General features: G+C 41.0%; 1 protein-coding gene across 4 annotated transcripts in view; it reads right to left on the bottom strand.

Moving 5' to 3' along the window:
- LOC129700425 (tau-tubulin kinase 2-like) overlaps positions 1-17,881 on the bottom strand; it is a 168,923-nt gene that overhangs the window by 74,406 nt on the left and 76,636 nt on the right. For all 4 annotated transcript variants that reach the window (XM_055640896.1, XM_055640894.1, XM_055640897.1 and 1 more), the window contains exons 6-7: positions 12,775-12,879; positions 5,025-5,090 (exon numbers count right to left, since the gene is read on the bottom strand). In XM_055640896.1, the coding sequence (XP_055496871.1) occupies positions 5,025-5,090; positions 12,775-12,879 (171 nt within the window). The remainder of the gene's footprint in view (positions 1-5,024; positions 5,091-12,774; positions 12,880-17,881) is intronic.

The following is a 17,881-nucleotide window of genomic DNA, read 5'->3' as shown; positions in this document are numbered from 1 at the left end:
CTTCCCTTTTTTTTTTTAAGTCAAAAGAGACAGTTAGTTAGAAGTTAAAATTCTTAGCATCTATATCCTATGGTTACTGTTTAAATCATTTAACCTAATTTGTGCCACAAAATATACTTTATTGAGTAATAGTCTTCAACCATTTTCAAAGATCAAAAAAGTTATTAATACCAGATCAATGATTTTTCTGATCATTAAAGCATTGTTTTTGACCCATTTAATTAATAATGCACTAATGTTGTAGTATATAGTCTTAAAAAAAATCATGAAAATTATCTGTCATGGAACAATCTTTCTGCCTTCACATGTAACAGGTTTGTAAACACAGAAAGAGCAGAGAGATATTTTGCATCTTAACAAAAGTGAAGGACTTTATTATTCCCAGTAATTATACAAAACTATTCACATTTTGTAAAGCAGCATCTTTAATGAGAAGTTAAATCTTTCTGGCAGCAGATGATTTTTGGGATCATATTTACTAAGTACATTAACACCAAGTAGCGAGCCAATTCAAAAGACCAAAAAAAAACGCAAAGTGCACGAGGTATTCAGTGGATCAGGCAGCATCCCTGGATAACATGGACAGGTGATGAATGGTCCAAGTCTGAAATGTCGTCTATCCATGTTCTCCAAAGACACTGCCGAGTTACTCCAACACTTTGCATCTTTTTTTGTAAACCAGCATCTGCAGTTCCTTGCTTCTACTCTCAGAAGATAAACTTGTATGTTGATGGAATGGTACTTCAGTTGATCTGATGCTTGCTGTTAAGAGTTTTAATAGATATTTGCTGTGATGGTTTCTTCACATTTAATAATGTGCCGTCAGTCGTTCACTGAGCATATGTAATCCATACTTCTGCATAGATCTCCAAATATCTGTCCAAATTCACAGTAATTTTAAGTGAGGAATTGTAAAAATAGGTGCAAAATGTATAAGCAAAAAAAAAAGCATTTCACTGCACGCCTGACAAGTTTATAGTCTTCACATGAAAAGAATTATATTTCTTTGCTGGGTAATGTTTAATTTAGTACTATAAAGCAGAAAAACTCTCTAAAGTTGACAACTAATATTTCTCCATTTAGGATATTCTTGTAATTTTTGAATTCCAATTAAGGCAATTGGTGCAACTAGTGAAACACAGTTCATAACGTATTTTAAAGCTTAACATTTTTTACATCTGTAAATCTATACAACTCTGCATACATGTTGCAATGATTGACATTGAAGAGAGAAGAAAGCTGGAAGGGAGGAGGGGCAGGACTAAGCCTGACAGATAATAGATTGATAGGTAGATGGTGGACATAGGACTGATACAAAAAGACAGAAGGCGTGAGACAAAATAATTGAAGAGTTAAAATGGTTAGCAACAGGGCGATCCTTTAGGCCTTGGCAGACTAAGCACAAGTCACTGAAAACACTCAGTGGTGACAGAGAATGAAACAGAGTTGTTTCAGTTTGAAAAGAAAATAGATCTATCATGGAATAAATTAGGAGATTTTGCCAAAAGGTAAATTTGATCACCTGGTTGTCCTACTCTCTGCTTACAGGCAGAATCTGAAGCAGGGGATCCAGTACAGAAAGTCAAATGATCCCAAGATAAGTAATGGTACTAGGCCCTTTAATACAAAGAATTTAATAGAGAGACATGTGAGGTAATGCATTATAGGAAGTCCAACGAGCAGGATCTACACAGTGAATGGTCGGGCTATGCGGAGTGTGGTAGAGCAGAGGGATCCAAGAGTGCAGGTACATAGTTCCTTGAAAGCAGCGGGACAGGTAGATAGGGTGATCAAATAAGGCTTTCAGCACATTGGCCTTCATCAGTCAGAGCATTGAGTATAGAAGTTGGGAGGTCATGTTATAGTTATACAAGACATTACTGAGGCCACTAAATGTATTGTATTCAGCTAAGGGTCACCAAGTTACAGGAAAGATATTGTCAAGCTGGAAAGGGCGCAGAGAAGATTTACGAGGACGTTGCAGGACTAGAGGACCTGAGCTTTCCAAAGCCTTCACATCTGTCCTGTAATAGGGCAACTAAAACTGCACACAATATTCCAAATGTGGCCTAACCAAAATCCTGTATCTTTGCATCATGATTTCCTGACTCTTATTCTCAATGCCCTGATCTATGAAAGCAAACCTATCACATGCTTTATTTACCATTCTATCTACTTGCATTGCCACTTTCAGGGACCTATAGACTTGCACCCCAAGATCCTTCTGTACATCAATGGTGAACAACAAAATGTTCACCTCTGTACACCAAAGTACAACACCTCACATTTGTTCAGATTAATCACCAGCTACAATTTCTCCCTTTTTTCTGTAGCTGAACTATATCCCACTGTATACTTTGACAGCAACAGCAGTGATCCCAGCACAAATCTCTGCTGAACTCTACTGGTCACAGACCTCAAGCCTGAATATTGTCCTTCCCCCACAACGCTCTGTCTTCTATCAGTAAACCAGTTCCAAATCTATAAAATTAAATCATTATTAATCCCATACATTTTAATAGATGATTAATCCAGAGCAGATCAATTGCAAATTTTAATAGGTAAATAATGTAGCTGACAGAAATCTGAAAATAAGACATTGCTGACAATGCTCGTGTTTGAAGTGTTGAGTTCCGACTGCTCCAATGTGGAGCTGATGTTTCTCAAACGTGTTTTAAATTTCAATGGAAAAGTATAGGAGGTTGATGACAGAGGTCAGAAAAACAGTGGGATGGAGAGTTAAAGTGATGGCCAAATGGAAACTCAGGGCCTTATTGGCAGACTGAGGATGTTTGTTCTGCAATTTGGTTGTCCAACCCAAGTTTAGCATCTCCAGCGTAGAGGAGATCATGCTGTGCTGTAAATCCACTACACCAAATTGAAAGGACATACCAGTAATTTCAGGTTTTTTTTAGCATGCTGGATTTTGTGAAGGAGTAATATTAACCATTGCTGCATCTCCCATGATTCCAAGGATATCATGGAAAAAGGAAATAGGCATTGATAACAATGGAATATGTTAGTGTCCTGGAAGTAACAATTCCTTTCCAATGCTAAAAAATGACTGGAGTGAGTGTATTTGCTGGTAGGATTGCAAAGAATAAAATGAATAAAATCTAAGTATCATTTCTTTCATTCTCTGATATCATGAATGCTTTGTTGTTTTTGTTTCCACATTATCTTTGTCCATCTGAAGCCGATGCATATTTAACACATTTACTTCATGGACAAAATATTTATGAAATGGCTTGCATCCTCAAAAATGATTTTATCGAAAACATCACAGCCATTCTGTGGTGGTGCTAATCATGCCCTATTGTTCACATTGAGGATCTCATTTGTAAGAAGTCTAAATGAAAAAGTCAGATAAAATCAATAACTACAAGAGCAAGACAGAGGCTTGATTAATGTTTGGACTACTACTCCAGAACTGCCAAGTTTTGTCAGTGCATTTCAGTATTCTAGTACCTGAAAATCAGTATTTTGCTGAGGAAATCTGTATTTTTACGCGGTTCCATTTCGTTTTTTTTTTTATGAGCGGTCATACCCATGTGAGAGTACAAGAATGCATAACTGCTACCAATTGACGTCTTCTATGCACCTTACTTGAGAGTGTTCATTGCCATCTCTTTGTATACTGCTGTTTGAATGGCTGCTTCCTGCTTTTAGCACCAGATGATGACGTGGAAGCCATTTTGGAAGCCTCCCTCTCCCTCACTCCCTCCTCTCTCCCTCCTTTCTTCTCTATCTCCCTCCCTTTTTTTCTCACACCCTCTCTTATTCCCTCCCTCTCCATCCCTCCTTCTCCCTCTCCCTCCTCTCCCTCTCTACATCCCTCCCTCTCCTTCTCCCTCTTCCCATTGACCCACCCACCGTTCTGTAAAATCAAGGCCAATCTCAATGTAACTGCAATCCCACTGGTAACCTTTCACCACTAGGCTTATCCAGAATTCTACCACTGCCTGAAAAATACGCAAAGGCTCATCTTCCACTGAGAAAGAAAATCCCAAAGACTCATTGTTATACGAGAATTTTCCCGAACAGTCTGTGACCCATAGCACTGTGGCCATAGCACTATGTGTAAAGCCCATAGCGCTGCAGCCAGTAGCGCTATATTTAGAACCCATAGCGCTGGAGCCGACAGATCTTCGTTAAAATTCCCACGCGTTAAACCGACAGCGCTCTGTTTAAACCTGGAGCGGGACAGGCAGATCAAAGCTTACGAAAATAATCATCCAGATCTTGAAATTTAAAATACTAATCCTCGCACATTAACACTGCCCTACACACACCAAGGATAATATATATTTATACCAAGCCAATTAAACTACAAACCTGTACATCTTTGGAGTGTGGGAGGAAACCGAAAATCTCAGAGAAAACCCACGTAGGTCATGGGGAGAACATACAAACTCCGTACAGATAAGCACCCATAGTAAGGTTATTAAATACCAGTCAGGGCAAGGGCCTCCACACTCCAAGAATGAATTTGGTCAGGTGTAGTGAAATATTCAGCATCCACATAAAGGTGCGCATCTTCACCGACACTCAAAAAGATCCTCTCCATCCAGTTGTGGGCAATCTTGTGTGATTAACATTCACTTTCATTTGCTTATGCTTTTAATGCATTCACAAACCCCAAAAAATGACCACCCCATCCCCTGGTATATTGTAATGCCAGAATATGCACTATGTTCTTAGTACATGTTCTAAGATTAGTTACAGCAACTTATTTCAGCAATCTCTGCCATTTGGCCAAGAATAACATCTTGGGAACAGAAACACCTCCAAGTTATATGTCGGAATAGAATGTATATCATATTTCCCTCAGAATATTCAAAACTGAAAAAGGTGACCATTAAATGAGTTTCTTGTCATTTCCATTTGACGCAAATACTACTAGTTTTAGTCATTAGGGAATCTCAGTGTTGATCATGGAAAGCTGCCACTATTTGTGTTCATAACTTTGTCAACAAATGTATGTTTTGCACATATTAACCTTTCAGTAAAGGATCATTACTTACCCTGTTTTTATGTGCATTGATTGATGCATAGCGCACCGTGCCTCTGAACCCTGCCACCACCCGAGGCTGGGGGAAAAAACCCAGAAAGAAAATAGAATTAATCAATAGCAAACTATGTTTGTTCAAGTAGAAAGTGAAAGTGACAACCAAGTACTTCTCTCAATACTGGAACAATGAACTCTGGTAGTCCCTCCATCAATGACACAGTCTGCAAATGTGCTCATTACTTGTTTCTGAATTAATCCAATAGAAGCAAATGATTTATTTCCACTCTTTCATTGTTTAATGAGCAAGCTCAGCATAATTTAAGCAAATGCACTTTAACTAATCAAGCACAGGTGAAAGTGGTTCAAGGGACATTCAGTGCAAGCCAGAATCTATCTGTCTTAAGATTTTCAACTTGTGTTCAGCTTGCCGAGCTTCTATGTGGCAGATTTTTTTACATTTTCGGGTTTTTTACATTAAACCCATTAAATTTCAATTAATTTTGCTTTGAAATTTAAAGGCTGTAGAGTTCTTAATTATGCACCAAGAGACTACAGATGGTCGCATATTGAGCAAAAAACATACTATTAGAGGTCCTCAATGGGCCTGGCATCTTCTGTGGAGGGAAATGGACAGACAAGGTCTTCAGAAGAAGGATCCAACCTGGAATAAAGTCTGCCCTTTGTCTTCCACAGATGCTCCCTGACCTACTGAGTTCCTCCAGCAGTTTGTATTTCTCAGAGTTCTTGGTCAATTGGAAATAATGAAACTGAACAAATCTTTCCTTGTTTACAAAAATGAAATTCCTGACCTGCAGAAGAAATGAGTGAGTGACTTGTTCTGAAAATTAAAAAGTGGCAATGACAATTTCAGTCAACAGGAAAAGTTAATTATATGTTAAGTTTCTCTCAGGCAGTATCTTAGGTTTGTTTGCATTCCTGGTAGGACTCTTGGAACAGACTCTCTGAAGGCGGTCATAGAAGATTACCAGGTAAAAGAAGATTAAAGGATTCAAAGACCTCCTGAAGAAATGCAAGACATCCGCCTCCAAGTCGTCGGCCTATGGCTGCGCAAAGTGGATAAGGGGCATATTGGATGATATTCAGAACCAATGTCATGCATTGGAAGCTCAAAGAGGCCCTGTGCAAGCAGAAACTTTTACAAACCACACGCCAAACTTGTCAGGTGCAACTGTCCCATCTGTGCAAGGGTTCACAGCCCCATATTGTCTTTAATAGCCACCTCCAAATCCATGAAACCAGTCATCTACTTTATGAAAAATCAAACCTGGAAATGCTCAGCAGGTCAGGCCTCATTTGTTGGAAGAGATGAGCGAGTGACAATGGTAAAACATTTGTCTTGTTTAAGGAGATCTTCCCAGTTCTCATGAAGAGACTTTGACCTAATCGTTAACTCTTTTTCTTCCTGCAGGTGCAGCCTAACCCGCTGAACAATGTTAATTTTTGATATACATGGTGGATGAATTCTTAATATATGTAATGGGTCAGACCCCACTGATCCCTCACTAGCAATTCTGTAGCATGCAGGGTGGTGCTCAGCAGGCAGCACATTGAACCTCAGCATGGAGATCGGAGTAGTTCCTGCTGGTGGTTGGTCAAGTGGCTAATACTCTTTGTATTACACTGTTCTGAGGAAGAATATTGACCCAAATGAATATTGACCCAAATCATTAACTGGTTTGTTTTCCATAGACGCGGCTTGATTGACGGAATCTTTCTATAATTTGTTTTCATTTCAGATTCAGCATCCAGTCTTATTTGTTTCCTTATACAACCATTGCCAGCCAACATCTAAGAGTCATTTTTCAGCAAGATAAACAGAAATTATAATGTATACCCTCTGTTGCTTAGTAAAACAATTGAATTAAAGTTTAAAATTTGTTGTACGTGCAAATTATGCAATTCTTTGACCACATCCTTTATTTGTCAGTCCTGTCGACTGCTAATGCATTCATGCTCTAAGACTGCAATGCAGTACAAGGATATAAATCAAAACAAAATAAAGGAAAGCAGTTCATTGTGTATCAAGAAGGAACTGCAGATGCTGGAAGATCGAAGGTACACAAAAATGCTGGAGAAACTCAGCGGGTGCAGCAGCATCTATGGAGCGAAGGAAATGGGTGGAAAAACCCTTCTTCAGACTGATGGAGGGTGGGGGGGAGAAGGAAGGAAAAAGGGAGGAGGAGGAGCCCGAGACAGCTCGAGGGTTAAGGAAGGGGAGGAGACAGCAAGGGCTAGCAAAATTGGGAGAATTCAATGTTCATGCCATACGGACGCAAGCAACCCAGGCGGAATATGAGGTGCTGTTCCTCCATAGTTCATTGTGTATGCCTGATAGGCTTATGAGATGTAACACTGCAAGGGGTCAACTATACAAATGTAGTCTGATCTAGGTTCCAGATGAGACTACTGATGTTAAGAATATTTGAGACGTTTTTTTTTAAACTGGGGGTATTTTTGTAGGTGTGAATAAAATCATTATTGTATATAGAAGAGCATAATCATGGTTTTGTTTCAGTTTATTTCAACCTTCGACAATCAACTTAACCAGCAAAAGTACAGCATTGAAATTTTTGTCTGCTTCATCAGTCAATAAAGTCATATCCCATCCGCCCATTCAAATCAATATTCTTCTCTTGTTCCCATTAATCTTGACTGGCTCCAATAAAGGGTTTTTAAAAAGACTGCATGCAAGGATAAAGTTACACAACTAGTTTTAAAAAGTGCAGATGAAGATAATGATCTCTCCGATTATTAAATATATTTTTCCTTGTACATAATGGATTCTCACAATTCATTCAATCTCTCAAGTGTGTACCATATGCTCCCAGGTCCTGTCCAACAAATTAGTTTCTCTTATGTCAAGAATATGCATTCATATACATTTTGAATAAAAATAGTGATCATGTAAAGTACATAATTGTGAAAATAATTAAGTATATACTGCAGTTTTATTATTTATTACCCAAGAGGAACATTACTGGAAGATTCGGAAAGTTGGAATACAAGTTCAGAATGAGCGAGAAGGAAAAATTGCAGGGACCACAGAACCTGTTTTCTTTCAGTTGAGTGGTCTGATCATTGATGGCCATTTTCTCAAAGGTGATTCCAGATCCAATTAGAAACTCACTGAGTGGAGCAGAAAAGTTAGAACAATTCCTTATGCAGATGCTAAAGATGCAAGTTCCCATACGACTTATGGGAGAAAGCACTGCTTTCTTTTCTGGTACTGCTTCATTTCAGCGCTGAGCCCATTTCAACGTTGTCAGTATGACTCATTGAGCTATATGCAATAAATTGTTCTCTTTTATTAAACATAGAAAAGTAAATCATATGAATAGGTTCTTCGGCCCACAATATCCACACCAAACATGGTGCCAAGTTAAACTAATCTCCTCAGCCAGGACATAATCCATTCCCTGCATATTCATGTGCCTATCTAAATGCCACACTCATATCTGCCTCCACCACCATGCCTGGCAGCACATTCCAGGCACCCACCACTCTGCATTAAAAACTTTCTCTATACATCTCCTTGAAACTTTGCCCCCTCTCAACTGAAAGCTCTGCCCTCTAGTCTTTAACATTTCCACCCTGGGAAGAAGGTTCTATCTATGCTTTTCATAATTTTATATTTTTCTATTAGGTCTCTACACAACCTCCGGTGTTGTAGAGAACACATTCCAAGTTTGACCAACCTCTCCTTACAGCTAATGCCCTCTAACTCAGGCAGTCTTCTGTTAAATCTTTTCTGCACCCTCTCCAAAGCCTTTACCTCTTTTATTGCAACAACCAGAACTGCACATAATACTCCAAATTTAGCTTAACCATAAGCTGTAACATGACTTCCTGATTCTTATATTCAATGCCCAGATCAATGAAGGCACATGTGCCACAGTCCTTCTCTACCACTACATGCACTGCCATCTTCAGGCAGCTGTGCACCTGGAGACCACAATCCCTCCGTACATCAATGCTGTTAATGGTCTTGCCGTTAACTGTATACTTTCCCTTGCATCTGATCTCCCAAAGTACAACACCTCACCAGCTTGGATTGAACTCCATCCGTTATTTCTCTGCTCATTTCTGCAGATTATCTATATCCAGTTGTTTCCTTTGACAGCCTTCCTTACTGTCCACAACTCTACCTATTTTGGTGTTATCTACAAACTTAAGGGCCTGCACCGCGAGCATGTAACTCCATGCGGCAAGCGCGATCTAACGCGGTCGCTTGAGCCGTACGGCCTCGCGGGGCCGGTCCCATTTCGATCGCTGGAGCCGTATGGAGTTGTGCGGAGCTGGTCCCGACATCGCGCTCCGAAAAACTGACCCATGTTCAAAAATTCCGCGCGGCAACGGCCTGCCGGCCCGCAGCCACCTTGACGCCATACACACCATCTTGACGGGCGTGCGCAACGTCTTGACACCGTACGTCACGTGCAAACTTCCGACGGACTTCGCTCAAACTTCACGTCACTCACTCGACCTCCGCGTGGCCCCCGCTTCCGGTTTGGTTGCACTCGCTGCGTGCAGGCGCATGCTGGTGGGACCTGTCCTGTACGGGGATCACTCAATCTCCGCGCGGCCCCCGCTTCCGGTTTGGTCGTGCTTGCCGCATGCAGGTCGCATGCTCGTGGGACAGGCCCTTAACTCACCAACCCATTTGCATTATTCCAAGTTATTTATAGATGTCACAATACCTGCCTCAACCATCTTCTCGGGCATCTCATACAATACACACCACCTTCTGGGTGAACGAGATGCCCCTCAGGTTCCTATTAATTTTTTTCCCTCTCACCTTAAACCTATGCCCTTTAGTTCTACACTGGAGAAAAATACTCTCTGCATTAACTCAATCTATTCCATTCTTGATTTTATATACGTCTATAAGATCACCCCTCAGTCTCCTGCACTCCAAGGGATGAAGTCCTAACTGACCCAACATCACCCTATAGCTCAAGCCCTTGAGTCCTGATAACATCCTTGTAAATCTTCTCGGCACCCTTTCTTCCTGCATATTTAGATCTTTCCTATAGCAGGGTGACTACAACCGAATACAATACTAGAAATGTCACCACACCAACTTCTTGGACAACTCTAACATAATGTTCAAACTTCTATATGCAATTCCCTGACTGAAGGCGGCCAGTATGCAAAAAATCTCCATCATCCTGTCTACTTGCGATGCGGCTTTCAGGGAAAGATGTGGTTCCATTCCCAGATCCCTCTGCCCTACAATACTTCAAGACCCTACGGTTCGCTGCAAAGATCCTGCCCTGGTTTGATTTCTCAAAATGCAGCACCTCCCACTTGTCTGTATTCATCTCTATTAGCCATTCCTTGGCCCACTTGCACAGCTAATCAAGATTCCATTATATTTCTTGATAACCATCTTTACTCTCCACGATAACCCATTTAGGTGTCTTCTACAAATTTGCTAATCATGCCTTATATATTCTCATTCAACTCATTGATGTAGATGACAAAAGCAATGGGGCCCTGCAAAGATCCTTGAGGCATACCACTTGTCAGAGCCCTTCAGTCCCAAAACAACCTTCCACCACCTCCATCCTTCTATATACTACCATGAAGTACATTGAGGGAAGATACGCACAGAAGCGTCTCAAACAAGGTCATATGGGTAGAGATTGGGAACAAAGTTGTATCGCAGACCACCTAACAATTAATAGAAGATAAAAGAATGGATATATAGATAAATAGCAAAGAGATGTGATTCAAAAATAGGGAATACAATTACCCGAATATTTACTGGGGATAGTCTTCACATAAAAGGTGAGGAGAATAGAGTTTTTAAGGTGCGCCCAGCAGAGCTCTTTGGCACAGTATGGAGTTAGACCAATGAGGGAGGGAGCGTTACTGTTTATGGGACAAGATTTGGATGGATCAAAATTGTGGAAGTGGACTGGGGGAACAAAGAGGCAAATTTCTGTAAAATAAAACAAGATCTAGCAAACATAGACTGGTATTATCTCCTTGCACTTAATTTTACATCGGCACATTGAGAGGCATTGAAAGGATAGTGAGCATTCAGGGTCCTCTTTTAAGGTCAAAAGGCAACGTCCAGGGAACCCTGGATGACAATAGAACGTGTGAATAATTATACGACTGAAACAGGGAATTATTGAAACAAATTAACACAAATAACAACGATTGATGCTCTGATATCCATTTGCTTCCTCAAACCATTTTATAAGAAAAAGTAACAATAAAGGGGATACTAGATATAATAGTCAATTGTCTTCAATTTGTTTAGACGTCTTGATTATGTTATTCACATCACAGGGAAACTGTAAATAAACAATACATTGTACTTTATTTGCTATTATTTGTTAAAAAAAAGATGTATATTGACAATTTTTTTTTGTTTCAGTGAAAGTCACGTCATTCCTCTTTTATTCGTGATAGTAGGAGTATTTTCACCTTCACATCACAAGCAACTGCTAATATTTCTTAAGACTCAAAAGAGTAGAATTTGTTGGGTGGGAGAAGCAAGAAAGGAATGCAGTTAACATAAAACAGGACGTAGCAAACTTAGACTGGTAACATCCAACAACCCACCCCCACATGCATCCTACCAGGCAAGCATAGATCACCCATCTCGTGCAGCTCGCCTTGCAATAATTACAGCAATTACTTTAAATTTGTCTAAATATTGAACTGTGTTAAGAGGGAAAACTCACAAACTGCTAATACAATAATTGATGCATAATAACTGCATGAATATTAGAGAGGGTGCAGGTGCGGGAAGTGCTTTGAAAAATCCGTGGCAAGTTGCAGCAATGCTTCGCATAGACTACAGTCTTTGCTGCGATGTTGTGTCAGTGATGATGGGAGTTACTTTTCAAGGTGGTAGGGAGTGTAAATCTAATTGCCTGCTTTGTCCTGGATGGTGTTGAACTGCCATTTCCAAAACTACCTTATAAACTTGCCAGGTGTTTGTTCCGATAGAGCTGCAACAGCAACATCTCTTTAAATGGCCGCGGGACTTGTTAGCACCCGCTGGGGGTGCCAACACCAAGACCCGGAGCGCGGCCTTGCATCGCCCCGCGCGGCTTTAATGGCCACGGGATTTATTTACCATCGCCCGCTAGGGGCTTTGATTCTGACATCGGGAGGAGAACGAGGAGTGCAGGAGAGAGATAAGACTTTGCCTTCCATCACAGTGAGGGGAGATTCACTGTGATGGATGTTTGTGTAAATTGTGTTGTGTCTTGGTTCTTCTTCTTGTTTGTAATACTGCAGAAACCAAATTGCATTTGAACCTCTGGGTTCAAATGACAACAAATAAATTGTATTGTAATAAATTGTTTGTATTGTATCTCGCCAAAAATATAAAAAGTCCCTAGACATGTCCTGTCACAAATAGCAAGAAAAATCCATTGCAGTTAATTACTGCCTGAATTCCCTATCATCAATCTTTAGCAGAGTGACGGGAGGTTATATAATCAGTACTATAAAGCAGCTCTTGCCAATGACCCATCTAGTGAAGTTCAATTTGTTGTACCAGGGTCTCCTACCCCCTTATTATATTGCCACCAAGTTCATGCAGAGATCCTTCCTCGCTTACAACTGGAAGTGCAATAGAAAATATAGAAAATAGGTGCAGGAGGAGGCCATTTGGCCCTTTGAGCCGGCAAAGCAGGTCAAAATGGTACAGGCATAACCAACTGCATAATTCAGCTCTGCCCAATACAATTATTCACATTTCAAAAGAAAATACTTACAGGTCTAACGTCTCCACAGGAATTTGTGAACTGTCGTGCCAAACCAAAGTCCAGCATGAAACACTTTCTGCAGGTGCTTGGAAAGCGGCCCATTGCAAAGTTTGACTGAAAATTAAACATAACATTTTGCTGTATTTAGTGAATAAATTGGCACAAACCTCACAATTACTTTCACAGTTACAAGTTAAAAAGACTTAGAATTATAGCTGTAAAGTCACACAGGATGAAAAACGTCTGTGCACTGAGTCCTTGTAATCGAAAGCACACATTTACAGCTGTACAGTGTTCCTCATTAAAATAAAACTTGAGATGCCAATTAGGGGAAGGAGAAAGTTTGCTGGCCATGGAAGGAAAGAGAGGGTATTCTCTAACAAATTAGACACAAAGTGCTGGAGTAACTCAGAGGCTCAAGCAACATCTCTGGAGAAAATGGACCGGTCATGTTTTTGGGTTGGGATCCCTCTTCAGGCTGCTTGTAGTGGTGAGCAAAGAAAGCTGCAAGATAGATGGGGCAGCACAAAGCTTAGCAAGTGATAGGTGGATACAGGTGAAGTGGGGTTTGATAGGCAGATATTAGGACTAAAGGCCAGAGATGTAAAGGCAGAAGGCATGAGACAAAGGGGTTGAAAAGTTGCAAAAGATGAAACTAGAGAAATTAATAAAGGTGGAAGGGGAGTCCAGGTTGTGGGGGGGCAGGAGCTGAGAAGAAGCGGGGGGGGGGGGGGGGGGGGGTTGGTTAGTTACCCAAAATTGGAGAATTGCTCGTACCGTTGGATTGTAAGCTACCCATACGGAATACGAGATACTGTTCCTCCAGTTTGCATGTGCCTCACTCGAAGGAGACCCTGGACAGAAAAGGTCAGTTTGGGAATGGGAGGACGACTGGAAACCTGGAAAGACGACCTGGAAGACAACTTAGAAACCTGGAAATCCAGTAGGCAAATCCAAGCGCAATTGATCGGCGAAATGGTCGCCAAGTCTATGCTTGGTCTCGCCGACATAAAGGCATTAGAGATGGTGTACGTGTACCTCTGCTTCACCTGGATGGACTTCTGGGGTCCCTAGATAGATGTAAGGGAGGTGGTATAGGAACAGGTGCTACATCTCCTGCGGTTTCACCCACCAGCCTCCGTATCCAACACATCCTTCTCCGACGTTTCCCCACTTCCAGCATGACCCCACCACCTGTCATAACTTTCCATTCCCACTTCTTTCCATCTTCACAGAGATCCTTATTTCACTCATGCCTTCCTATCCAACAACCTCTTCCAGCTACTTTTCCCTGCAACTACAGATGTAACTCCTGTCCCTATACCATCTCCCTCACCTCCACCCAGGGGACCCAGCAGCCCTTCCAGGTAAGACAGAGGTTCTAATCCCATCTACTGCATCTGGTGCTCCCGATTTGCCCTCCTTTACATTGGTAAGATGAAGCGAAGACCCAAGTGTCTCACACCTGTTTATTCATCTCTGGCCTTAGTCCAATCATCTGCCAATCAAGCACCCCCTCCCCCGACCTGTATCCACACATTACGTCTGACTTTGCCCTGCCCTCCTTTCTTCCAGCTTTCTTACCTCCCTCCCCCCTCCCCAACCCACCACAATCAGTCTGAAGAAGGGTCCCAAGCTGAAACATCATCTATCCATGTTCCCCAGAAATAAAAGTTCCTGTAATATTTCTAAGCAAAGGCATTCTTGTCTCAAATGGAGTCAAAGGAACAATTAACAGCAGTGCAATACAAGGTTCCAGGTAAATAGTCTCCTGAAGAAGTTAGTCATGGATAAATAACTAATTATAGGTCTTTATCTCTCCCAGGTCAATTTGCCCAACATTATATTTAATACATAATAATAAGTGAGAAAACAAATGTGTTTTAAATTGCAGAGATGGGAACTGGGTAGGGGTCTTGGTCTTCACATCTCCTGTCATATTACTTTTATAAAAGAGAACAAAGGTAATGTGAAGGCCAAGGGAATCCAGAGTGACACAGCTATCAATGCTGATGACTGCTCATTAATAGCTGATTTGACTGTGAGTGTAAAAATAACTAGCCAGTCCCACCACAAACAGGGAAGGTTGGTTAAATTAAATTTTGCATTCAATAAGCAAGCCAACACAACCAAATATTATTATTAGTTTATCAGCCAAAATGTTCTTTAAGAAACTACCAACTTCTGTGATGTCAGCTGCATACTATTAATTGCTTAAGATAGACCACACTCCATTAAGTCCAAAAAACATCCAATTACATAATGAAACTACTTACATTGTCTGCTTCAGTGGTTGCACTATGGTAACATATTCCCCAAACCATATTACATCTTAATTATCAACACGTCATGCTTGGTTCAGAAAAATGATCTTGCCCAAGTCAGTAGATTGTGGCAGCAACTAGAGAATTCAGCTTATGGCTCAAACCTTTCTGAATGAATGCTTTGCTTGCTGATATCAGTCAAATTTGTACCCATCCTGTCCCATACCAATCAACAGATAAATATAGAAGGAAAACCAATTCCATTTAATAGGCAGGAAAATGGAACACAGTAGGATTACAGTAGTGGGTGAGGGACATTCAAATGTAGATCATTATTCTCGTAGAAACATTACACACAGACTTGACAATGCACTTGGGAGAAAGGCAAGGCTGGACTGCATCTATTTGGGCCTTCGACTACCACTTTGCTATCATTACTATCACTGATTTACAATTTAAAAAAAAACAGGATAGGCACAGAAGGCTGCAGTAACCCAGTGGGTAAGACAGCAGATTGATGATGTTTTGAGTCAGGACCCTTCTTCAGACTGATAGTTGGAGGGATGGGGGATGCGGGAGGAAAAGAACTAGGAGCAAGAAAAGACCATTCAGGGCCGGCAACAGATGGTTCTCTGATAGGCCAATTGTTGGCTAGGAACAGTGTGATTCCAGGAGAGATACATCATTGCGAACTGTGGAACTAGTTAACTGAGTTTTAGTAAAAAAAAAAGGGATGGGCGAGAGCAAGGGGAGGGGGCAAGGGAGTGCATGTAGAATGTAGAATTTACCTAAAATTAGAAAATTCAACATTCATACCGTTTGGTTGTGAACTACCCAAGTGAAATATGAGGTGCTGTTCCTCCGAATTGTGTGCGGCTCCACTCTGGCAATGGAGGCGTTCCAGGACAGAAAGGTCAGTATGGGAATGGGAAGGAGAGTTAACATTTAAATAAAACAGGATTGGGAACTCAATATTCCAAAGAATGGAATCTTCAGATGAGAAAGTTGATGAAGTATAAAATAATTGATATTACAATATTATTGCAGGAGGGAGTTACTGCAGAAACGAAATAGGATACGGAAAGATCTTCAAATAAGGCCCTATGAGTAGAGCTTAGGAACAGCAAGGTGCCCTGTGACTGGAGGACAGTGGACATAAAACCTTAATTCAGCAATAAAGGCAAGGAGAAGTAAGGACAGACCAGCGAGTTGTGAAGTTATTGGAAAACATTGTGAAGATCAGGATAAATCTACACCTGGAGAGTTGGGGACACTTGGAGAGTTGTTCAGGGAGTTACCATGGGTTTCTGATGAAGGAAATCCTATCCGACCATGTTGATTGTGTTTCTCAAGAAGATGACTAAGTGTGTAAACAAGAGCAGTGAGGTCGTCTACAAACATTGACCTTTGACAAGGTTCCATGTGGGAGATTGATTTCAAAACCCCATAAGATCCAGGGCAATATTGGAAATTAGATCTGAATTTGGCTTGAAAGCAGAAGGTGATGGTCCAAGGTTATTTTTTATCATTGGAAGCCTGTGACCATTGGTGTAGTATCAGGACAGGTGCTGGCACTCTGACACTTTGTCATTTATGTTAGCAATGTTCATCCGAATATAAAAGATACAATTAATAAGTTTGTAAATGACATGAAAATGGCAGTTGTTGATAGTAAAGATAAATTTTGACCATGGAACAACATTAATTGGTTGGCAATATGGACAAGGGATGGCAGATATAATTTATTCTTGAAAAATGTGAGGTGATGCATATTCGGAGGACTAGTAAGGCTATAATAGGCTGAAGTCAGCATGGTTTTGTGAAGGGGAGACCTAACCTGATAAATCTGTTGGAATTCTCCGAGGACGTATATAGCAAGATACACGGAGGAGTCAGTAGATGTTGTTTACTGGGATTTCCAGAAGACCTTTAATAAAGTGGTTTGGATAAGAGTAGATGTGGAGAGGATGTTTCCACAAGTGGGAGATTTAGGACCAGAGGTCACAGCCTCAGAATAAAAGGACATTCCCCTTTTGGAAGGAGATGAGGAAGAATTTATTTGGTCAAAGGATGGTTAAAATGTGGAATTCATTGCCATAGAAGGCTGGGGAGGCCGTAAATGGATATTTTTACGGTAGAGATATATTCTTGATTAGTACAGGTGCTAGGGGTTATGAGGAGAAGGCAGGAGGACGGGGTTGAGTGGTAGAATTAGATCAGACATGATTGAATGGCAGAGTAGACTTGATGGGTCGAATTGCCTAATTCTGCTCTTATTACTAACTTTTGAACTTATCAAGTGCCGCACGTGAGGCTGCTAAACAAGATGAGTCCATGGTGATTCAAGAGAGTAAGGGGGCAGAAGTTAGTGGAGTTGCTATTTCTAAAGAGAAGGTGCTTGGGTAGCTAAAAGATCTGAAGGTGGATAAGTCACCTGGACAAGATGGACTGCACACCAGGGTTCTGAAAGAGATAGCTTTAGAGATTGTGGAGGCATTAGTAGTGATCTTTCCAGAATCACTGGAGTGGTCGTAGAGGACTGGCAGATTGCAAATGCTACCTCACTGATCAAGAAGGGAGCGAGGCAAAAGAGGGGAAATCGTAGGTTGGTTAGCCTGACTTCAGTGGTTGGTAAGATTTTAGAGTCCTTATTAAAGGTGAGGCTGCCAAGTACTTAGAAGCACATGATAAAATATGCCAAAGTCAGCATGGTTTTGAGAAGGGGAGATCTTGCCCGACAAATCTTTTGGAATTGTATGAGAAAGTAAATAGAAGGATAGACAAAGGGGAGTCAGTGGATATTGTTTACAGTTGATTTTCAGAAAACCTATGACAATGTGCCGCAAGTGAGA

This window comes from Leucoraja erinacea, chromosome 9 (genome assembly GCF_028641065.1).
Source record: "Leucoraja erinacea ecotype New England chromosome 9, Leri_hhj_1, whole genome shotgun sequence".
In the NCBI taxonomy this organism is placed as follows: domain Eukaryota; kingdom Metazoa; phylum Chordata; class Chondrichthyes; order Rajiformes; family Rajidae; genus Leucoraja; species Leucoraja erinaceus.
The sequence above is the reverse complement of the archived record's forward strand: the minus strand, read 5'-3'. Positions and strand labels throughout refer to the sequence as shown.